Consider the following 24488-nt stretch of genomic DNA (forward strand, 5'->3'; position numbering starts at 1 on the left):
CTTTCTCTCTCTCTCTCTCTCTCTCTCTCTCTCTCTCTCTCTCTCTCTCTTCTTTTACTGCCCTTGGTTTTGTTATCTCTCTGCTACTTCTGGAGGTGAATGGAACAGGTCCTGATTCAGCTGTCAGCACCAGGCTCTAAGTTTAGTTCATGAGGGCTTATGAGGAACCACAGTTTAAACGTATTACTGCTATTTCTATTAATTGTTCCTAATACGGTTGTTCTTTAAAATGACCAGTGACTGTTGCTACAAGCATCTGAAGACTTCATCTTGGTCTTTAGAGACATTTTGGTGTCCTGGCACAGCAGTTGGCTCCATTTCTGCTTGGGCACTTGGGAGTTTGGACTCTCTGGGAAAGGAATGTCAGCTAAAGAGTGGAGTGTATGTATGTATGATGGCACTGTAAGTGCACGTGTTGTCAGTTTCAGTGGTCCATTTCCACTAATTCTGATGCTGTGTTAAAAGTTTGTATTTCCTTATGATCGTCACTGGTTTTGATTGAATCTTTGATTAAGATTAACATTAATGTGTATATATGTTTTTTGACAGTGTCCATCTACGGCATCTGGTTCTACGATAAAGAAGACTGTCAGCGTATAGCGGAACTCATGAAGAAGTGAGTTTCTCCTCTATCTGCAACTCACACAACTTTTAATTTGTGTTTTGGCTCTCCAGGAACAGGATTGGACACCCCCTGATTTAGAAGTACCCAATCTTTTTATCACATCACAACAAGTTCCAACAATTTGTCTTTGTTATTTTGTTCTTTTTGCGGCAGAGGAAACACTCTTGAGTATTTTAATACTTTGTTCCATATGGCAGATATTCAAAAGCTGTTAACGGAAACCAAATGTCACTACAATTTATTTTTGTTTTCTGTATTTAAAAAAAAAACAAAGAAACAAGCAAAACAACAGTTTTGCAACACTAGCTCTGACTTTCTCACAAACACACACTATTTCTTTATGCTTGTCAGTTTGGCAGGGCAGGAACAGCAGTTACAGCCGCAAATGGCAATTGGCTCTGTCTCTCCGCGATCAGCAGAGCAGGGTGTGGATATAATGCAGATGCTCACTAAAGCACGAGATGACTATGATAAGGTGACACACGTCTTGACGTCTTTTTTTATTAAGGTGCTTCATATGCACTAGATGTCACCAGTGCACAGTACATTTCTCCTACTTGTGTTTTCTTCCTTTCTTTTTAGGGAAAACTCAGCGAGCCAAAAGAAATTGGCAGTGGTGCTGTCATCTATGGAAACCCCCATTTGATCAAACCCATTCCCCTCAAACCAGCACAGGACACACACATTCAGGGTCAAACGCAGCAGGTGTGAATACTCTACCTCAGCATGTTGGTGACACAGCAGACATAACATAAATGTAATATTTAAATGCTTGAATATAAAAAAATAAACTTTCACTCTCTCAGGATACAGAGATGGACTCAAAGCACCTCTCGGTTGTCACTTTGTTCGGTGCTCAGTCAAAACCAGACTCTGTCTCGCCACAGCCCACCTCTGCTGTCAGCAGGGTGGGTCCAACGCGGTCTGCGGTGGCCTGCTCGCTGTCTTATGACGACCCTTCTCTGGCAGGTGGCGCCGTGGTGTCCAACACCCCCATGCAGCACTGTCTAGCCATCCACAAGCTCATGTCTGGTTCGCTGCTGCAGCCTCTGTCTGAATCCCCACAGAGTCGTCTGTGTGAAAACGGGGCAGTCCAGAACCAGCCTGACCCAATACAAAAACTGCTAATGAACCCTCTTCCTGTGGCCGGGACTCCAGGGATGCCTTCCTTACAGTTAAATCAGGGAGAAAGTGGGGTGGGGCCCCAAATCCACCCTAAGGCTAAAGCCTCAGGGCCGGCCCCAGCTCAGCACTTGCTCTATGTCCCAAATAAAGCACCCCCTGCTGGAGTGGCAGGGAACATGGTGTCGCCACATGAGCTTCTGCAGAGGCTCACATTGGTGCAGCAGGAGCAAGAGCTCCATCCCCATCAGGAGCTCCTACAGCCGAGTCTGACCACCAGCAGCTCCAGTCTCAGTAAAACTAATTCGACACAGGTAAAATAAATCTTTCTCAGCTATTCTGATTAAACTATTCGGGAATCTTTATGCATCTGCTGCCTTTATGTTCCTCTCAGATAAGTAGTAAGTCGTCTTACAGCAGTATCCATAACCTGTGATTTAATATGTGTGGGTGCAGGTGAGCTCACCACAGCGTATCCCAGCGACTGTAGCCCCCACCCTCCTTCTGTCACCCAGCATGTTCACCCGGACTAAAGCCACGAGAGCAGAACCAGAACCAGTTGAACCCAGAGCACTTAGCAAGACTCAGCTACAGGCCACGCTGCTCCACCTCATCAAGGTCAGAACAAAACACATGACTATCTGTATTATTCCAATATTGATAATATAATTTAGAGATGCACCAATATTTGGTGATTCTTCTTCTTATTATTATTTATTTTGATGAATAGAAAGTACAAAAGACAGTTTTCCTATGCAATAGAAATCTTTTAGAACATTATAGCATGTCTTGAATAATGCATTGTTGATTAAAGGTATTCATTTGAATAGTAGTATATGTAGTGTGTTTGACTGATTGCTGCTCTATCTCTAATGGGTTATTTCTCTCATTCTGTGATTCAGAATGATGCCTCATTCCTGGACACCATCTATGAAGCATATGTCTCCCGTCTCGCGACAGACTCCAGCTCAAAACCTTTCTGAAGCAGGAACACCATCTGGACACGTGTATATGTACACGCAGCTTTCATGCTCTGAATCCATATCTGCATCCCATCTCAGGACTACCCTGCTATTCTGAATGTAGCATCCAATATGTTGAGCACCTCAGCACCAGATTCACAACAGGAAGACCAGTTTGATTGCGAATAGTATGATCTTCATACTCTGAACTGAATGATCTGAATGTCATATCAGTTTTGTATTTTAGATGTTGTTCACAAAGGGCAATCTTAAGTATTTTAATATTTTATGGAAGGAAAATGTTATTATGGATTTTATGTTTAGCTTTCATACAACAGGGCAAGAAATGTGTTGTATGTTAAAATCTGAGTGGAAGGACATTCTTCTTATGAAGGAATTTTTATCTTTGCATATCTAAACAGACCCACAAAAGAAATAGCATGATGAATGACAAGATAAGGAAAACATGTCTTGTTTTGATTTCTAGCATCTTCATATCTCAGCTGACATGGGCAGAAACTGCCCTCAACTCTTTACAAGCCAGCAGAAATAGTTTATTACTTTCAGTCACACTTTAAATATACAAACAAACCTGTACATATATATATTCTATTTTTCTATGGTTCTGTTCTTATATCAACATGCTGGAATATTTTTCTGTTCCCTTTCTTTAAAAAGAAAAAAAAAAGATCACATCATCAGTGTTTCCCAATCAGCGTGTCAAACTGAAAACAACCTGACAATTACATTTTCTTCCATTAGTTTTTCTTATTAAAATAATATCCCAACACCCCATTTAGTGTATGTTCTGGTTTTCTAGTTGATAATGGCTTGCTGATAATGAAATAATAATGAAATGATATTGAAATTAAACATGCTAGTACACATGGATCTGTTGAAGCCTAATTGAAAGGTTTCAGAATACCTTTCAGGTCAGGTTTTTTTTTCTTTGAAAGAAATTAATGCTTCTATTTTTTTATTAATACTTTTATTAAGACATTTAAAATTTTATAAAAGATTTCACTTTTAAATAAATTCTGTTTTGAACTTTCTATTCATCAAAGGGTGAAAAAACGTAAGTTTCCACAAAAAAAATTAAGCAGCATAATTTTAAAATGTAATATTATTTGACAATATTACTGTTTTTATTGTGTTTTTGATTAATGCAAATACACAAATTAATGCAAAAACTTGGTAAGCATAGGAGACTTTCAGAAATTTTTACCAACCTCAAACTTTTTAATGGTAGTGTAACCTGTTTGTCTAACCATAAGAGCATACTGGACTTTCAGTGTGGTTAGACATTAATAAAATCTATGGCAGTTTCAATAAAGTGTAAATCTTTCTAGTTTTGGACCGATTATATCAACTAGCTAATAATACTTGCGAATAACAATGTCTTATACGGCTCTCCATCAAATCTCAGGACTTTAGTTTTGCTTTATTGTCAACATTTGTACACTAATAAGAATAATCATTTAATTCCAAGGGTTGTTACCTGAGATACAAATGACAATCATTATCCAGTAATTACCAACGACTGGTATTTGATTGGTTAAAAGCTGTGGGAACCCTGTTAACGAGACATCCTGCAGCCATCCGGTATCTCCAGTTAATAACTGATTGTGTGGATTTATGAGCAAGCAGCTATCATAAGCATTAACACTAATGAACTCATAAGCAATCTCAAATAAGAGCTTTAATCTAAATAAGCATGGCAACAAACGAAGTGTTGCCAGGAGTGCATGTGCTGCAGTTACTGGTGAAAGATGCTAAACGTACCCTTCATGCTTGTGTGTGTTGGGCTTAGCTGATTTCCATGGTTTATTCCACTCACACACTATTACATTACGACCCAACAGTTTGAATAGAGGAAACAAGGGAGGAACATATGCATGTGTGTTTCCCGACAAGTATTTAATTACAGGTCGGTTTTATTGCAGCGTTGATGTTTGACATCAGTAGAGTTTAGTCCTGACATTTAGATAATGGAGTTCTACACCAAGATTTTTTAAATAAAAAATGCTGGGTTGTTTCAACCCAACTTTTGGTCAAATATGGACTAACCCAACTGTTGGGTTAAATTTTTACATTAAAAAATGTAACCCATCAGCTGGGTTAGTCCATATTTAGTGGTAGTCCATATAAGTTGGGTTGAAACAACCCAGCATTTTTTAGAGTGTAATACACAAACATAAAACAATCAAAAATAATTCATAAGTGTCCTAGCCGGATGCCTGGTTAAAATACGGTGTAAGTATTTAAAAATAAATATGCTAAAAAAAGTAGGTTGCCTTCTATATGTGGGCTTTTAACGGAAATATGTACTTGGGTGAAGACTAAGAGGTTAGAATAAGCTCAGTTCTTTACTATATATATATATATATATAAGATGCTAAACGTACCCTTCATGCTTGTGTGTGTTGGGCTTAGCTGATTTCCATGGTTTATTCCACTCACACACTTTAACTTTTGGGTTAAAAATGTAATTAAAAAAATGTAACCCATCAGCTGGGTTAGTCCATATTTAGTGGTAGTCCATATAAGTTGGGTTGAAACAACCCAGCATTTTTTAGAGTGTAATACACAAACATAAAACAATCAAAAATAATTCATAAGTGTCCTAGCCGGATGCCTGGTTAAAATACGGTGTAAGTATTTAAAAATAAATATGCTAAAAAAAGTAGGTTGCCTTCTATATGTGGGCTTTTAACGGAAATATGTACTTGGGTGAAGACTAAGAGGTTAGAATAAGCTCAGTTCTTTACTATATATATATATATATATATATATATATACACACACATTACCTTTTAAATGTTAGTTGTTGTTGTTGTTTTGTTTTGTTTTTTTAAGTCTATTATATGCTCACCAAGTAAAAACGGTGATATTGTGAAGTATTATTACAATTTAAAATTACTTCTTTTTTAGTATATTTTAAGAGTTGTGCTGCTTAAAGGGTTACTTCACCCCAAAATGAAAATTTTGTCATTAATCACTTACCCCCATGTTGTTCCAAACCCCTAAAAGCTTCGTTCGTCTTCGGAACACAATTTAAGATATTTTGGATGAAACCCGGGAGGCTAGTGACTGTCCCACTGACTGCCAAGTAAATTACACTCTCAAGATCCAGAAAAGCAGGAAAAGCACCGTCAGAATAGTCCATCTGCCATCAGTGGTTCAACCGTAACGTTATGAAGTGACGAGAATACTTTTTGTAAGCGAAGAAAACAAAAATAATGACTTTATTCAACAATTCGTCTCCTCTGTGTCTCTCCGCATCACTGTAGCGCCATTTTGGAGAATATCCGCTGAACGCAGGCAGCGTACGCTATTCTGTGTCAGCCACGCTGCACAGATGCACTGTTTTCATTCAAATCAAAGCGTAAATACACGTAGAAAACGTATCCTTGTGTCGCAGAACCACTGATGGCAGATGGACTATTCTGACGATGTCTTTCATACTTTTCTGGACCTTGACAGTGCAAGTTACTTGGCAGTCAATGGGACAGTCACAAGCCTCCCGGTTTTCATCCAAAAAAAAATTCTTAAATTGTGTTCCGATTTGAGAAAACTGTGAAATTCATTGAGCAATTGAAAGTTCAAAAGAACAGTGTTTTAAATAGAAATCTTTTATAATATTGAAATTGTCTTTATTGACACGTTTGTTCATTTTAAAGCATCCTTGTTGAAAAAAGTATCAATTCCTAAAAATCATCAAAACAAAATTGCAATAAAGCTAAAAATCATCCTCTCTTGCAGTATACAATGTGTCATTCTGTAATCACTTTCACTGTGTCAGCCTTCATTGTCAGACTGAAATCCTCAGCTCATATCTCCAAGCACAAACACACACTCAGCACAGGTATGTATCTGTCTGGAGGATGGAAGCTGTTATTTACACTTACTGGATCAGTGGGAAAAAAACTCACAATCTAGTGTGTGCATGTTTTAGAGAAAAAGAATGTAGACTGTTTTAATAGAGCTTAAAATAAAGCAGGATGATGTAGTTCAGCGATGTAGTTATTGAAATCATACTGCTGTTATCAAATGAGATTTCACTGGAGGATAGATGATTGTTTTAAAGAAAAACAGTAGACATTATATTCAAAAATGACAGTAAAGTTTTATAATGTTACAAAAGATTTATATCTCAAATAAATGCTTTAAATCTATTCATCAAAGAATACTGAAAAATATCACAGTTTCCAGAAAAATATTAAGCAGCACAACTGTTTTAACACAAATTTAACAAAATAGTGTTTTACTGTTTCTGATCAAACAAATGCAGCCTTGGTGAGAATAACGGACTTCTTTCATAAACATAAAAAAAAAATGAATAAATAAAAATCTGACCCTAAATTTTTGGTAGTGTACATAGTCTAAAAATCACTTTGGGACCAGTTGTTTAAAATAAATAATTTATGCATTTATGCATAATTTGTGTGCAGATTCCACTTGTGCGATGACGTTCATACATTTTAAGTATGGCTTCAGTGTCCAAATAAACTCTATGTGCTTGAGAAAGTTGGTGCAAGGTTTAGTTTCCTTCTTTCCAGAAACACTAATAATCCTCTCACAGAAGCCCTTTTCTCTTTCACTTTATCTCTCTATTCCAATACATCTGCCCCTCACCCGCCCTACATCTTCTACGTCTCTCGCTCTCTGTCTCTCTCTCCCACTGTGGGAGCGAATTGTAATCCATGTGGATTATCATAGTGGGGAGGGCAAACTGAGTGTGTGAGTGTATCTGCTTCTGTTTCAGTTCCTCCCAGCTGCGTAGAACATAAGATGAGGGTAAGAGAAACCGAAGACAGACGGAACTGCAAAAGTGGCTAGCTGGCAAGTCAGTCCGAGTGAAGACATCATCTTTGGGACTCTTAGATTCATATAAACTCTGAGGAAGAAAGAGCTTGATGAAGAGAATGATGGAAGGATGAGATGTAAGCATCAAGGGGGGGGGATGATCAGGAATGGGGAGAGCAGCCGGATTCTGGGAAGTTTTCTGTGTCACCCAAAAACACACTTTTGAAACTTCGGGAGTGTATTTTGGGCACAATCTGATATCAAGACCAGACTGGGATTACCACACACTGTCTGTCTTTAGGATCCAGTCAGCTGGAGATCGTACACGCTGCTGTTTTATGCACGTAGCAGGGGTTGATGGGTAGGATGAGGAGCATCACATTGCTCTGGGTGCTGTTTTCAAGTTGGACCATCCAAACACAAGCTCAGATGAGGATATTGCCTGAAACGTGAGTTCAGTTCATCTCTGCACAAGTTTAACTGTCTTAACATACCAACAACCCCAAGAATACAGAATCTGCATAATGTAAGAGAGACCTTTAGCATTTTTGGCTCCTTAATTGCTAAATTCAACATAAATATCTCACAATAAACTCAAAGCGAATAGATTAACCACTAATAGCGCTCCTCTGATTCCTTGTGTAGAACTTCAGTATGTCTCCAAATCTCACCTTAATGCTTGCAGGTCATGACCTGCACACCTCCTGTCACCCCTTGTATAAAGCCAAAATACTGTAAGCCCAAGCTTAACCTCCACTCCATTCGTTCAAAAAATCGTTAGCATTCACACTGGCAGTACAAAAGAGGAAAATTGTGAACCTGCCTTTTCCTTAACAATTCACAATTAGCTGATGATGGCAGCCTGACATCCTCCACTTTGAGAACTATCACTTTCATATTCATGTGATGGCAAAGCTGAATTTTCAGCAGTCATTACTCCAATCTTCAGTGTCACATGATCCTTTGGAAATCATTCTAATATGCTGATTTGGTGCTCAAGAAATATGTACTATTATTGTCAGTGTTGAAAACAGCTTAATATTTTTGTGGAAACCATGACACATTTTTTTAAAGAATGTAAAGTTCAGAAGACCAGCATCTTTTTTAAATCTTTTATAACAATATACATGTCTTACTATAGCTTTTGATAAATTTAATGCATCCTTGCTAATTAAAAGTATTAATTTCTTTTTCAAAAAAAAAAATCTTACTGACCCTAGACTAAAACAAATTGATGACTCAAGCCGTACTACAGATTTTTGTGTCCAATCAAATGCTCTCTAGAATGAAAATGTCCCTCCCCCAGACATATAATTGTCTGAAATGTCAGTTACTTGATATTAACTTCTTGTTTGTATCTTAAAAGTAATCTCATGATCACATTCTGTTGTCTACCGGACTTTGATATTGCTTAAATAAAATATAAGGAAGATGTAATGTCTAATGCTTTTTGTGTTCTGAACAGGGTTCAACTGTGGACCGATACCTTTGGAAAACAGCTTTTGGCCTTGTCAAACATACTCAGGCGCTCAACTCTTACAGAAGGTTTGTCTATTGAGACAGTAAAAGATAAAAATGTGACTTTACCCCCTCATTTCAATCCTAACATCAAATCAATCAGGGATATTTCTGATATTGTCTGATAATCTGCAGAGGAAGCAGGTTTTATCCTTTAAATCACTAACTGCTGGTAAATGTCAGATGCAGCTGAGTCTAGTTATCTGGCATCTGTTTGAATTTACTCTACACTCTAATTAACATTACTTTGTACTGTTAACCATAGCCCCGGTGCCAGCCTACAAGCAGCCCATCTGCTTACCAGAGAGTCATATAACGACCAGTTTATATCTGACCTGAATATGTGGGCGTTCTTTCACCTTAAAGGGTAGTTCACCCAAAAATGAAAATTCTGTCATTAATTACTCACCCTCATGTCGTTCCAAACCCATAAGACCTTCGTTCATCTTCGGAACACAAATTAAGATATTTTTGATGGAATCTGAGAGCTGTCTGACCCTGCATAGACAGCAAGGGTACTACCACGATCAACGTCCAGAAACGTAGCAAGGAGGATTTCATGAATTTCATGGAGAAAAAAGTAACGTAACTAGTAATGTAACTAATTACTAATTACTTTTGAAATAAAGTAATCAGAACAGTAACGTGATTACTTTTAAAAGGAGTAATCAGTAATCAGTAATTTGATTAAATTTTCAGAGTAACTTGCCCAACACTGGTTGTTTGTGATTTGATTTGAACGAAAACAGCGTATCCGTGTGGCGCGGCTGTTTGCGTTCAGCTGATACTCTCCAAAATGGCACTAGCGTGAAGCGGAGGAGACGAATTGTTGAATAAAGTCGTTTTTTTTTTCTTTTGCGCACATAAAGTATTCTTGTAGCTTCGTAATATACCTTATTACTTCGTAGTACCCTTGCTGTCTATGGGAGGGTCAGAGAGCTGTCAGATTCCATCAAAAATATCTTAATTTGTGTTCCGAAGATGAACGGAGGTCTTACGGGTTTGGAACGACATGAGGGTGAGTAATTAATGACAGAATTTTCGTTTTTGGGTGAACTAACCTTTTAAGGGCCTTTATTAGTGCAGCACAACAGCAGGATGTGCCTGAACAGTGCGGGAGGAGGAGGATTAACCTTCCCAGACTGCCGCATCTCCTCCTCCCCCTATTCTTTCTCTCTTTTTTTCCCCGTTTTGTTCTTGTCTCTCTAATCTAAATTCAGAATAAAGCCTGGTACTCTTACAGTGTTGTGTGGAGGTGGATTATCCCTGTCTGACCTCCTGTTTCCTCCTGGCCTACGGGTAGAGAGCAGGACTCATTGCTTTGAACACAGATTGAGATTCTGCTCTTTGATACTGAACAATGATCTAGAATTTGGCCTTTTCTTTTCTTTTTTATTTATTTATTTTTTGGCTATCAGAGTGATTTACAATTTGTTATTTTCTGAACTCTGACTTCAACAGTGCATATAAAGCTTTTGTCCTAGAAACTTAATTTATAATTACAGAACAGAAATAGAATGTTTGTGAATTTCTGCGATGCTTATAATAGTTCCTCTGTAGTTTCATGCCCTTTTTTACTTTGTTAATGCCTATTTCAAAATGACCTCGAGTTCATTGAAAGGTGCTTTACAGAATAAAATTCTTATTTTTCTTATTATTATTATTATTTAAATCTGCAAATACATATTTTAATGCAAAGCTGTTCTTTTAGCAGTAGGGTAAATCTAATTAGAATTATTATGGACTAACCCACTATAGTCTATGATAATTATATTTAGCTTTATATTAAAAACTAAAACGACAATGCATGTTGTCCTTTTATTTAAGTAAATGTATGTGTCTGTGTGTAGAAATATAAAGAAGTGGAGCCCATAGTCAAGATGCAGGAAGTGGATGGTTTAAAGATGGTGAAGGAATTTGCTGAAGAAATGGAGAACATGCTGGGCAGAAAAATGAAATCGGTTAAGGTCCGAGATATCAGTCCTTTGTCGTGATGCTCTAAACCAGTGATGGGCAAACTTGGCCCTTCCAGGCCACTTTCCTGCAGAGATTTGATCCAACCCTGATAAAACTCACCTGCCTTTAGCCTTCTAGTAGTCTTGAAGACTTGAAGACCACCCCTGCTCTAAACAGTTCTAAAATGATTTTAAAAAAAAATTTAAATACTATCAAAATAATTATTTGTTATGGAATCATTTCAGTTTTCAATAAGAGGGTGATCTCCTGAATTCTTTTTCTGTGTGTGATTTATGTAGAGAATGGCAGAGACAGTAGAAGATGCAGATTTTTATCATGAATATAATGCAACATTAGAGGTGAGCTATCTATCCATTCTTCCATCCCCTCAATGTTCTGTTCATCCCTCAGTCTATATTCAAATGCACTTGTTCTTCTGCAGTTTGACTACTACAATTCCATGATGATTAACACATTGGATGAGGATGGGAACAATGCGGAGCTAGGGGGAGAATGAATGAACACTTCAATAAAGTGCCTGTCAATACCCAGCAAAGTGTCATACAAGTGCCCACCAATGTCTATAACAAAGGTAAGACGCAGCAATGAAATGGTCCATTTTCATACCTGATTAGAAAAATATAAAGCAAACCTCTCTCTGTCTCTCAGATCCTGATATTCTGAATGGAGTGTTTATGTCAGAAGCGCTGAATGACATATTTACCAGTAACTTCGAGAAGGACCCGACACTAACGTGGCAGTACTTCGGCAGTTCAACAGAATTTTTCAGACTTTACCCTGGTAATCATCACACATCAGCCCTACTCCTTTAAAGGGGTCATATGATGTTGCTAAAAAGAACGTTATTTTGTGTATTTGGTGTAATGAAATGTGTTTATGCGGTTTAAGTAAAAAAAAAAACATTATTTTCCACATACTGTACATTATTGTTTCTCCTCTATGCCCCGCCTTTCTGAAACGCGTCGATTTTTACAAAGCTCATCGGTCTGAAAAGCAAGGTGTGCTGTGATTGGCCAGCTATCCAGTGCGTTATTGATTGGCCGAATACCTCAAGCATGTGACGGAAATGTTACGCCCCTTGCCATATTGTGAGGCCGGAGCGACGAGACAAAAACATTAAAACCCATTATAAACGAGGCATTTGTTGCATCCAGTGGGGACATAATTAAAGGAAAAATTGAAATCGCATCATATGACCCCTTTAAATGCACCATTCCAGGTTACTGCATGAAAGCACAGTGATTATTCTTATTAACATACAACACAAAAATGACACATTTGAACATGCCTTTCTGCTCACTCAGACACAGGACAGCGAGTCTGATTGACACAGAATTACTGGTGTGATTAGTGGTGACAATGACTCAAGCTCTTCTCTCTGCCTTTATCATTCATCATCATGTCATCACACTATTGACACAGTAACAAAACCAATAAACTCATGCTTTCCGGATCTTACACACATATGAACACAGAAATCCTTCTCTCTCTCATGGAGAGTAGACAGTAATCATATTCAATGATATACTTTTAAAGGTATCAAGTGGACACCTGATGAAAATGGAGTTGTCACTTTTGATGCCAGGAATCGCAACTGGTGAGTCTTTGGATTTTTCTATTAAAAAATTATTAAAAATGTATTAATGAAATATTATTAAATATTAATTAAAATATTTAATCTGACACAGCATCTTAAAAATGTGACATGGTAGTATAAATTCAAAACAGCGACAAACGTTGGATTACTGATTGCGAAAGAAGTTTTTCACCTCTCTTAACCATCGAGAACTCAAGGGGGCATCAAGATAAGTGATTTGGCTGCAGTTCAGGGTCAAGGAGCAGAAGGGTCAAGGGTCAAGGTGAAAGATTTTAATCTTGATTTCTTTCCGTGACTGACTGCTGCATCTGCCCAGTTTCCTCAAACACCTTCTGCCAGGACTAAAGCTATTACAGCTAATGCACGCAATCTCTTTAGCAGTAACAAACACAAAGTACAGGGCAGTTGTCTTGTGTTACGTTCCTATATCTGAACAGCTAGAGTAATCACTGTGCTGTGTATATGTAATCTGAGTAGTTCTGTTACATTAATAAGTTAAATAAACACAAGTAAGCTAGTGTGTATACCAGACTACTACTGTAATGTTCAGTCTCTCCGTCACCTTCTTATTGTGATCTCATTACTTCCTTCTCTCAGAACATTACGTAGATGAGATTTCACACACTCTTATCCAGTTGAGGAATTATTACTGTGAAAGGTTCTAAGTGTCTGTTAGTGGCCATTTGAGCTAGTATTACTTATATACTATTTTTTCATTCATTCATATTTTGAATTAGCTTTTATTTTTACATTTTTAGTTTTCATTTAAAATGTATTATTAGTAAAAAAAAAAATTTAAATGCCTCTATTTAGCTTTCATTTCTTTTTAAATACTTTTTTTTTTAATGCCAACCTTTCTAATTAGCTTAGTTTTTCATCTGATATTTAGCTTTTATTATAATTCTAATTTAATTTGAATTATTTTACATTATTTCAATTACCATTTTTTATAGTTTTAGTTAACAATAACAACACTGATCACAAAAGGCAGTTTGACAGACCTATGCAAAATAATATTGACAATAGAACTTTCCTTGACTTTTTAGATTTTATTAATTTACCTGCCTTCTTCAAGCCTGGAAATGACAATGTAAAAAAAAAAAAAATTGTTTGATATTTCTGTTCTTTCCACAAACTGCTCTAATAAAATTATAATTAAATATTGTGACAGCTATGCCCTCTGCTGGTAACACATAAATCAATCAATCAATCACATTTTCTCATTATGGTTGTGTTTGTGTGCTTGTAATTAGGTTACTACACTCATATCTCTACTCTGGCGGATGTACAGGAGAATGTGATGGAATATCTTCATGTGCTGAGCAGGCCAATGGTCATCAACCAGGATCATGACATCATTTGGACAGAGGCTTACATGGACAGTGTGGTGAGCTGCTTACCTTTTCTCATTCACTCTCTTTCCTTTTGTAGACGGCAGAACTGTACACAAATGTCATGTTGCATATTGTCCCAAAACCTCATATTGATCATTTTTGCCTTCATTAATCTTGAACCTCTCATATTGTGATTTCATTACCTGAAAGTGATCTCATTATGTCTGTCATCCCAATCCAGCTACCCAATACAGCTGAGGTAAACTCTTTCGTTCTGAGCAGTAGATCAAAAATGATCCTGTACACCTAAATGCAGTAGTTTACATGTTCTTTGAATTTAGTTGCTAAAAGTTCCTTTTTAGATACATTTTAGTTGTAATTAGACTTTCTGATGCCTGTGAAGGTTTTAATTTAATCAAACGTCTGGTAGATTTTCAATCAAAAACAAAAGGAATTCTCACAAATTCCATTTACAGGTCTAGATGTTATGTGCTGTGAATCCTTTATGAATGCATTTTTTTGTTTGTTTTGTTAAAAACAGTGTAAAAACAGCATATTGTGACAGGTGATTAACAAGTCTTACATTTAATGTGACACGCGGGTTTTAAGCTAAATAATTTTCACAAAGGTGCTACTCACATTTTCTGCATTAATTCGATTATGGGGATTTAAATATGGTAAGTGTGTAACATGGAGCTGAGAGGGCAAATTTGAATGTGTACAATTTGACTTCTTTGAAGATTTGAATTATTTGGAAATCTGGAGAGGTTTCTTCAAAAGCAACAGACGTCTTGAAAATTAAACTATGATCTGACTTGTGGCAGATGGGTTTGGCTCCACACGCTCAGGAAGTTTATATCAATTCAACCATAAACTCTGGAGCCATTCCAGTTTCAGTGTTGGCGTAGTTACTGTATTTTGCCTTTGTTTCGTAGAACAATAAGAGACTGATTCCACCTACCAGAGAAGCACCAGCTCTTAATGGTAGTATTCTATAGTCTTGTTCAGGTTGCTATCCACTTCACAGGCCTGGCCGGGATTTACCATTAGTTCAGTCTGTGTTGTCTCGCTCTTCCTCTCTCTCGTCTTTCAGCTTTTTAACACACAGGCCGAGAGCTTGCTGTTGATGACCTCTGTGGCCATGCCTGTGTTCAGCAAGAAAGAAGAAACAGTGAGTTGCCAAAAACAAACTTAAAAGCTTCAGCTCTCTCTGAAATGACCTCCCTGACCTGCCTAATAAATTAAGGCAAAATGTGGCTCCACCAAAAAAATCTCTTTCATTCAGTTCAAGTAATTCAGTCTCATTCAACAAGGAGGGCGCCAGGAAGAATTATGAATGTGTAAAAATGAAATACACAATTAAAATGACATAAGGACACTATCTAAGCTGTTACTATTGCTGTCATGATAAAAGCCATTACTTAAATAAACTCGTTGTTTTGAATGAACCAGCTACCTGAATAATTCACAAATTCACTCATAACTCTCTGAAAACAGTCACTTCCTGTTGCAGAAAGCGAACTGAACGACTCTTCTTAGTGATTCGAATCACTGGGATGAATTAAAATGCTCACCACTAATTCGTTTTGACATGTTAATATAGCGTTTTTGCAGTTAAACTAACTTTACACTGAGAGTTCGTGATTCTCGGATATTGTACATTATACTGGAAGCCCGTCACATCCCTGCTTATAAATCATCCCTTATAAAACGTAAACTCTCATATAATATAATCCAACGAAAACATTAAATATGCAATACACAACACTCCTAACATGTTCGTCGAATATATACCGCTATAATTCTAACGTATAGCCTGACTTTTGTACCTAAATAGAGTGATGTAAACGGTCTGTAACGTCACACGCTCACGCGGCGCGACTGACGAAAAAGAACGCGCTTATATAACTAATCAATGGCTGATATGTCCTTGACAGGTGTTATTGATATTTAAAGTTTTTGTTAAACAATTCAATAGTTTTTTATTAACCCAACACGTTATAAAATATATTTGTCTGACATATTGTTGGTTTTTGAGGTTGTGGTGGTCAAATTTAATTAAAATTTATAGATTTTTTCTTTCTTTCTTTCTCGTCTGTAGCGGTTTTATGGGATCCTCCTTGGTGTGGTTGGCACTGATGTCTCTTTGAAAGATTTCATCTCATGGCTCCTCGATACAAGGTGCAGTCCTCTGTTTACACTAACACTGATCGCATCTAAAATCTTTTCATTCAGAAGGCAGGCTGTATCCATGGAGATTACAGCATACAGAGTGATGATTACCGATTGTTTGGACTGCAGACTCAATAATAAATGTGATTTTGTTTGGAGTTTCTTTCCCTTGCCGTTTCAGCTGGGAAGTTGCATTCTTAAACACTAATAATGGCTATATACTCTCTCATCCTGACCTTCGACCTCTGGTGAGCTCCACACTATTCCCTCTAGAGATCTTACACCTTAAACTACACATACTTCCCATAAGAGCTGATTACATTGTGTTATTAGTTTGTATCACATTAAAGTTGATGTTTTCTATACTTTGTATTAGTATAAAGATGGTAAGAAGCTGAAGCCAAAGCCGAACTATAACAGTGTGGATCTGTCAGAGATGGAGTGGGAAGATACAGAAGACGCATTAAGTGGAACAGCACACACATACATACAAATAAACATACACACACTCTCATCACGCCATTTTTTTTTATCAATTGCTTCACGGTGTTTGTGTGTTTTGATCCTCTAGTTGAGAACAGCGATGGTAAAAGTGGAAAGTGGGACACTCTCTCTGGACGTCAGAGCAACAGTAGAGAAAGGAGTGAGTTGATTTTGACCTTTAATTCGCTTCTTGTAAGTTTACTTTTGTTGGATTCATTAATTTTTATCTCATAATAACCTAGCTGTGACTACTGATGTGTTCCCTTCTCAGAAGAGAGCTGTTTTCCTGAAAAATTAATATTTTTACACTACCATTAATGAAACTCCATTCAGGTGAGTAGTGATACAATATATCAAAATCTCGGCTAAGTGTGACTCTTCTGGACTTACATTGTGCGTCTTTGTTATCAGTCTTGGAATTGTACTTATCAAAGGTCACGGGAAGAATGTTTTCATCGGAAATGTTTCAGTTGAAGAAGGTAAAGATTTTCAGATTAGTACCTGCAAAACAAAGATCATTTGTCTGCCTCTGTTTACTGCCTTCCGTTTGCAATTCCTCTCAACTGTGTTGTTTTTTTCTGTCTACAGGCCTGCATGACCTGACTGCTTTCGATGTCACTATTGCTAATGAATGGTAGGTGTTATTGAAGGCTAAAGACCATATTAGGCTGTTTTTAACATCTGAAATGACGTAATATACTCTAATCTGATGGTTTTTGATATTTCAGGACATACTGTGAGACTGACATCGATCCACATCATCGCAAACTGACACAGTTTCAGGCTGTGATTCGGTACCTAACAGGTAAAGAACCAGACCTGGAATGTGAGTTCTGTCTCTAAAGGCTTTTAGACACTAGACTACAAGTTTTAACCTGGTATTTCATTTTTTACTTGTATAAATTTTTTTTATACTCATGTTCAATTACAAATGAGCAAATACAAAAGCATTTTATCAAGAAAGTATCCAACAAGGTGCTTGAAAATGAAAAATCTCTCATCATTTACTCATGCTCAAATGATTCCAAACCTACATGAGTTTCTTTCTTCTGTTGAGCAAAAAAGAAGATTTGGTAAGCAAACAGTTGATGGTAGCTATTGACTTTCATAGTGTTTTTACCATACTATGGAATTCAATGGCTACCAGCAGCTGGTTGGTTACCAACATTCTTTGTGCTTAACAGAAGAAATAAATTCATACAGTTTTGGAACAACTTGAGGGTGAGTAAATGATGACAGAATTTTCATTTTTGGGTGAACTATCCCTTTAAGCAACAAACACAACATAAATGCTCTGTTAAAAACCCAGTGAGCTGTGTGAAATTAAATAAATGACTATTTCATTGTTTACTGTAAAATATAAATAACTGGTCATTTTAATGAAAAAATTATGATTTTACAGAATATGTGTTTGTACTTTGCTTATTAGAGTAGCACACTGTTGTCTCAGCAACATACTAACGTCCAACCCTTCTTGTTGCCTATGTAGAGTTTTCATACAGGCCACTTACAAGGTTACATTTAGGTTCGGATGCTGCTTGCTAGGTTCTGGAACAGAGCTAAACAATTAGTTGCACTTGTAAATCATCTCATATCATTGTACATTGTATTCTCTGTATACAGCATAACCATTTTGTTATGGAATTAAACACAATAATGATTGATAATATCTGCAGTTGAGTTCTGTTCTCTCTGTTCTTCAGGTGATGAAAGACTTCTGCAGCACACTCTGTTTGACGCAGTGGTCACAGCTCCTATGGAAGCCTACTGGACCGCACTGCTGCTCAATGCCTCCGGGTAAAACTTCCCACCCACGCACACAGCGTCACAGATAAGTTTCATAAGTCAACTACGTGCTCGCCCATGACCTTTCTCATTCTTTTAACTCACCGCCGTCGTGTGCAGAATTGATGGGGGTGTGGAGACTGCGTTCCTGGGCACGCTCCGGCCTCATGAGAATGATCAGATATGTCGGCGTAGAGAAACGTGTGGCGAAGTGAGTACCTTTAATCAAGAGCTCCTGCTGTCTGCGTCACGACTCAATTGCATAGACCGTATCTGCATTGTCATAGGTTTTCTTAAGGCAACCCACTCCAACAGCACTTCATATCACTTTCATCAGTATGCACTCTAAAATACACTCATCACTGGGAAGATAAAGGGGAACAGGCAGTAAAACATAATGTGCTATTAAGAGAATAAACCTTAGTTAATGTGGTTATACATAAATCAATGAACAGATGCTAATCATATTAATATCCATAATCAACGTAAATAAGGCACTGACCATAGTAGTTGAATCTGAATACTTGTAACTTGTAATATATATATATACACACACACACACACACACACTCACTTATATTAATTAATCTCTTTTTGATGGTTTCATTGCAGAAAATTCTTATCTCCATCAGATAAGGAGAATATTTTTACTCTGGACCATTTCCCTGTTTGGTATCGGCGTGCGGCAGAGAATCCAGCTGGACGCTTTTTGTACTACATCCCTATAGAGGACAGCACACAAGGTAGCCTGCACCCTGCAGTCCACATCATACAGACTAGGAGACTTTACACCCTGCTAAGAGCATCGTGCTCAGTATTTTTTTTCTTTCCCTGCAGTGGATAGCAGGTTTATGATTGCTGTCATGTCTGTTACAGACCCTGTGAACAAAAACACAGCAGTTGCTGGAGGTACGCTTTTCCCTGATTATTCTTATCTTTTTTTCTTCTTCTATATTAGTCTGTGCTGATGAAAAACCACCCATTGAGATGCTATTATCTTTGTCCATTTTAAGTGTGTGTGTGCACATGTGCCCATGTATGGATGTGCTACCATGTATGGAGTTCACCTCCTCATGAACATCTCTTTTCCTCAACATGACCTTTGCTTGTGCTATTTCTTTTGTACTCATGAAGACACTCAAAACTCATTACTTGTATTAATGCATTTATATAAGAAAAAGATCCGGAAGTCATTGGAAGTTGGACTTAGTTATCTGCTAGCATTCTCATTCTTTTAAATCTTTTTTTAATCAATTTCATGCTTTTAAGCAAAAAAAAAAAGTCAGTCAATGGAAAAAGATGCATTATATCACCGTAATGGTGTAGTTTTATTATCTACCAGCAGGGGCTAACTAGACTATGCTAATCAGCTAACGCTTGACCCCCTTGGTTTTTCCATCCAGTTCAGATTTTGAATCCGGATCCTTCTCCATTTTGTGTAAAACTAAAGAATATTTTACACATATTTTATTATTTTACTTTGAGCAAACTGTGTGTGAGTGCTTGGTGAATCTTACACTTCAACGTTTACGGAAATACATTCTTTATTCATTTTTAACACAGAATTATATCACAGCTCACAAATCATATTTCAAACGGATTTTTATCAAGCGAAAATATAAAGAAGGATCTCATATCAGTCTTAGAAAAAAGGTCAAGTGAAGAAAGGGTCACATCAATAAGCTATAAGAAATTAAACCAGAACTTCATAAAGATCTTGAAGATGCTCTCAGCTCAGTCAAATGGGCAAATCCTTTCCTCTCATCCATCAATTGGGATTTACAAAGCCTTTATTTAGCGAGGGTGCGTAGTGAAGTGTGTGGTGTCCCTGCTCTTAAATGTAAAGCCAGGACAGAGTAAACACACCCCAGCTGAGTCATAAACCGCCCTTCATATTCACTGACATTACATCACGACTGCTCTGTCGGCTAATATTCAGATAAAGCGCATTGCTGACATTGTCAATAAACAAGCATGTGCTCCCTTTTGAGAACATTTGCAATAAGTTCAATTTGACAGGAAAGTATTAGTCCACCAGTGGCAAAAGTGCTTTTGTCTTTTTTCTTTTTTTTTTTCATAACAGAGCATACAGGGTACGTGTTTTGTCGCCCCGTAATGTAAAGCCAGGACAGAGTAAACACACCCCAGCTGAGTCATAAACCTTGTAATGTCACTGACATTACATCACGACTGCTCTGTCGGCTAATATTCAGATAAAGCGCATTGCTGACATTGTCAATAAACAAGCATGTGCTCCCTTTTGAGAACATTTGCAATAAGTTCAATTTGACAGGAAAGTATTAGTCCACCAGTGGCAAAAGTGCTTTTGTCTTTTTTCTTTTTTTTTTCATAACAGAGCATACAGGGTACGTGTTTTGTCGCCCCGTGCAGAGTACAGGCCTTTGACACATGCTGTATAAAATAAGAGCTAAATGAACAGTAATGGCACGAGAGACCGCAGCCATTAGTCGAAACTCCTCTCATTAATAATGCATGAGTTTTCTCTGAATTCTCTGACAGAGAATTTTTAAGAGTTCCTCTACAAAAGGAGTTTGCACAGGAAACACAGGGAAAAGTATACTAAATTTTTGCAATCAAGTTATTGTTTATAAATAATTTGTAAGACACAGATTAAAATATATACATATATTCAACATACATTTGAATAAATGTATAGCTGTACTTATATATACTCAGCATATGGCTGCAAATATCACTGAACACAGAGACAAAGTCCTAGATGCTTAACTGCTGGTGTGGGTATTCGCACATAAATTAGTTGTACTTTTGATTTACAACTTTTTGCCAGCAACCTTACCAGTAATTTGCATTGGTAATGAATAGTGTGTGGGAAAGACTGTTGCTATAGTTACAACGGAAGAGCATCTCCTAAATCCTGATGAGGTGGTGTGATATTGGCTCCATACCCTTGTGCCTACTGCACATCCTTCCTATAGATGGCAGCATTGTGCAAGACACCCAATGATGATGTTACTCTTGACATTATTAGCAACATTATTTTCGGATTCAACATTTTCAGTAATACTGAGGAAATGAATATGTTGGTTACAGTGTGCCGCTAGTTTCTGACAGTCTTTCTTTCCCTTTTTCATCCAGTCGCTGCGGTTGATTTGCCGCATAAAAGCTTATATTGATAATATCTGTTGGCTTCTGAAAGCTCAAGTCAAATATGTCTGAATTATTTAGTCTAAACAACTTCTGCCCTCAAGGGAAAGCGGATTATGCAAATTGGCCCACAAGCAGAAGATTGATCACACAGGCGCAATCGATTCTCCTCCATCGCCAGCCCAAGAGAAAAGATCAGACTAAATCAGCTATGACATACTAGTCCAGAATTAAACAACAGATCAAGAAAGACATTGATTTATATTGCACATAAAATACTATCCTTCTTATAGCTTATATCTTATTATACTATCCTTCTTATCCTTTTTATTTCCTTCTCAGCTATTGTCTTTCTGTTTTTGTTTTGAGGGCAGCTATCATATAGGGCCACTGTGCTTCTTTAGCCACCAAGGTGTAATTAACAGTTCCAATAGCCACGATCTGCCACCCTCCACTAACATCAACAGAGTCTTCAGCCTGCTCTACATTAGCACTTCACGATACTTCAAGACACTTCACGACAGACACCAGGGCTGGATTCTTCTAGTCTTACAAAAACACATCTGACCTCTAGAGATGAACATGGAGAAACAGCAAACAGTAAACAAACAAAACAATGTCATCAACACAAATTTTTTTCACACAATACAAAGGACAAACCTCACACTTAAAACATAAAACTGGGGTCACATCACATTGTATAGAATATATTATAGCTGATAAATAAGGTGGGAATATTTCAAATATGATATGTGGGGGTTATGATGTTCAGTTCACACTGGGGTTACAAGGGTTATAATTGTAACCCTTAACTTACAACCCAAGTTAAGGGTTACAATTAAGGTTGGAGGTGAGTGCTGGGGGTTAGAGTTAGTATTGGAGGTTTAATGTTTGGGTTGGGAGTAGAGTTGAAGGTTTAGGGTAAGAGTTGGATGTTTGGATTAGGGATGGAGGTTTAGAGTTGGGGGTTCATATTAGTGATGGAGATTTATGGTAAGGGTAGAGATTCCCTTTGGTGGTTTATGGTTGTGGGTTCAGATTAGTGATGGAGTCTTTTGGTAAGGGTAGGGATTTGTGTTGGAGGTTCAGGGTTGGGGGTTTAGATTAGTGTTGGGTGCTTAGGATTAGAGTTGGGGGTTCCAATAGCCACCTCCATTAGTGATGGAGGTTTATGGTAAGGGTAGGGGTTACTGTTGGAGGTTTAGGGTTGGGGACTTAGATTAAGGATGGAGGTTTTTGGTAAGGGTAGGGGTTACTGTTGTATGTTTAGGATTAAGGTTTGGGAGTAGAACTGGAAGTTTTAGGTTAGGCTTGGTAGTATAGTTGGAAGTTTAGGATTACACCATGTCTACACCAAGCACATCGGTTGACAAGATTGAGGCTGTTTACATGAGTCAACACTTAAAGTCAACATTCCAAATCAATTTGTCCTTTTGTCGAAGTAGAAAAAGCCCATGTAGTATGTCAGAAATTGGGGCATCAATTTACGGTGCAATGCATCAGAATGTATCCATTGTAGACAGTATTTATTATAATGAGTGTTACTGGCTTTTGATGTGATGTGCCACTTGCATGTGCGACCCGGTGTAGACAGTGTTAGAGGTGATGGTTATGGTTGGGGTTAGTATAAAGGGTTAGGGTTAGAGTTGGGGGTTTGGATTAGGTTTGAGAGGTTGGGATTAGAGTTAAAGGTCTAGGATTGGGGTTGGGATTAGAGTTATGATTTGGAGGTTTGGGTTGATGGTTAGGCTGCTACAGAGGCTAATGCTAATGACAGCACATGATCCTCTAGAAACATCAGGGTTCAGAACTGTGAACAGCTGCATCCACACCTCCTCTGCTGAGATCCTCTCAACATTGGAGGAGGGTGGGGGAGTTCTAAAGTGCTGAGTGGTCCCTCTTGTCCTGGGGCAAATAGGTCAAAGGTCACAGGCCAAAGTTTAGAGTTTGAGTAAAGTGTAAGTCTGAGAGTCAGAGAGGGTCTCAGGAAGGACAGAGAGACAGGAAACAGGGATGATGAATCTTCTGCTGGTCAGCTAAATGATCATCAAATGTGCAGCTCAACCAGTAAAGTGTTCTTTATATTTGTGGCTGACCTCTGACCCCTCTCCCCCATTCCCCTATGCAACTGATGAGATCTGTTTCTCCTCCGCGTCGGCTTCTGCCTCAGCATCACCCATCAATGGCTGCCTCTTCTTTAGCTCTCGCTGGTATTTTGCCATTAGAGACGCATAAATGCAGCCATACGCTGCAGCAGCTACCATCATAATACACACGATTCCACAGACCACACCAGCGATCACTACTGTACCGATCGCCCTGCGAACACTGACTGGTCGATAACGCTGTTTTACACAGTCTGGTAGTTCTGCCTCTGTACGCACCACTGCACCTTCAGACGACGGAGTGGCTGTCCCTCGAAAACATGGTGGAGATCCACCCTTTGTGCTCCCAGCCCTGCCCCCATTCTCATCCTCCAATTGCAGACAGTAGTTGAACATCTCCACAGGAACGCCCCTGATGTCACGACCCCTTAAGTCCTTTGGAAGTGTACACTCAACGGCATCGACATTACCGCCTACGACAGAAAGCAATAGAGAAAGAGAATCAAAATTTTAGCTGTCTGAGGTAAACAATAGTCACCTCTAATGAATTTAAATAGCTGCTTAAAGCCCTCCAAAATAGCACCGCACAGCTAGTAGGGTCAGCAGCCCTCTTCAATTTGCGTGTGTTTGTATGAGAGGAAGAGCGGTAGCTGGTGTATAATTAATAATCCTGACATGCATACAGAAGCTCTGTTCCCAAACCTAGTAAGCCGCCATGCTGCCTGCTGCCTTCAAAGGCAGCATGTTAACTGTCATGGAACCTCATGAGTGACTGATTTGGAGTGCTCTATATAGACAGCAACTCCGCATGACACACAATTTTTATTTTATTTATTCTTTTTTTTTTTTTTTGCACAGTATAGTCCACGCTTGCTT

At 38.0% G+C, this 24488-nt stretch overlaps 2 protein-coding genes, 1 long non-coding RNA gene and 1 pseudogene across 4 annotated transcripts in view; 3 read left to right on the forward strand and 1 right to left on the reverse strand.

Annotated features, from left to right (window-relative positions):
- The window catches only part of LOC107733007 (mRNA-decapping enzyme 1B-like), a 9320-nt gene extending 6133 nt beyond the window's left edge, over positions 1-3187 (forward strand). For both annotated transcript variants that reach the window (XM_016544512.1, XM_016544513.1), the window contains exons 5-10: positions 550-616; positions 977-1100; positions 1208-1330; positions 1432-2061; positions 2204-2365; positions 2650-3187. In XM_016544512.1, the coding sequence (XP_016399998.1) occupies positions 550-616; positions 977-1100; positions 1208-1330; positions 1432-2061; positions 2204-2365; positions 2650-2730 (1187 nt within the window). In that variant the 3' untranslated portion in view covers positions 2731-3187. The remainder of the gene's footprint in view (positions 1-549; positions 617-976; positions 1101-1207; positions 1331-1431; positions 2062-2203; positions 2366-2649) is intronic.
- Positions 3188-13864: 10677 nt separating this feature from the next.
- Positions 13865-15044, forward strand: LOC107732987 (uncharacterized). The gene is made up of 3 exons (XR_001638928.1): positions 13865-13994; positions 14183-14200; positions 15035-15044. It is a non-coding gene; the product is annotated as an uncharacterized LOC107732987 (long non-coding RNA).
- A 1646-nt stretch (positions 15045-16690) lies between these two features.
- LOC107732957 (voltage-dependent calcium channel subunit alpha-2/delta-4-like) overlaps positions 16691-24488 on the forward strand; it is a 28518-nt pseudogene continuing 20720 nt past the window's right edge.
- Positions 20560-24488, reverse strand: part of LOC107732983 (leucine-rich repeat and transmembrane domain-containing protein 2-like) — a 13846-nt gene continuing 9917 nt past the window's right edge. The window contains exon 4 of the mRNA XM_016544470.1: positions 20560-24085. Coding sequence (XP_016399956.1) covers positions 23628-24085 — 458 coding nt within the window. The 3' untranslated portion in view covers positions 20560-23627. The remainder of the gene's footprint in view (positions 24086-24488) is intronic.

This window comes from Sinocyclocheilus rhinocerous, unplaced genomic scaffold (assembly GCF_001515625.1).
Source record: "Sinocyclocheilus rhinocerous isolate Xijiao unplaced genomic scaffold, SAMN03320098_v1.1 scaffold400, whole genome shotgun sequence".
NCBI lineage: Eukaryota > Metazoa > Chordata > Actinopteri > Cypriniformes > Cyprinidae > Sinocyclocheilus > Sinocyclocheilus rhinocerous.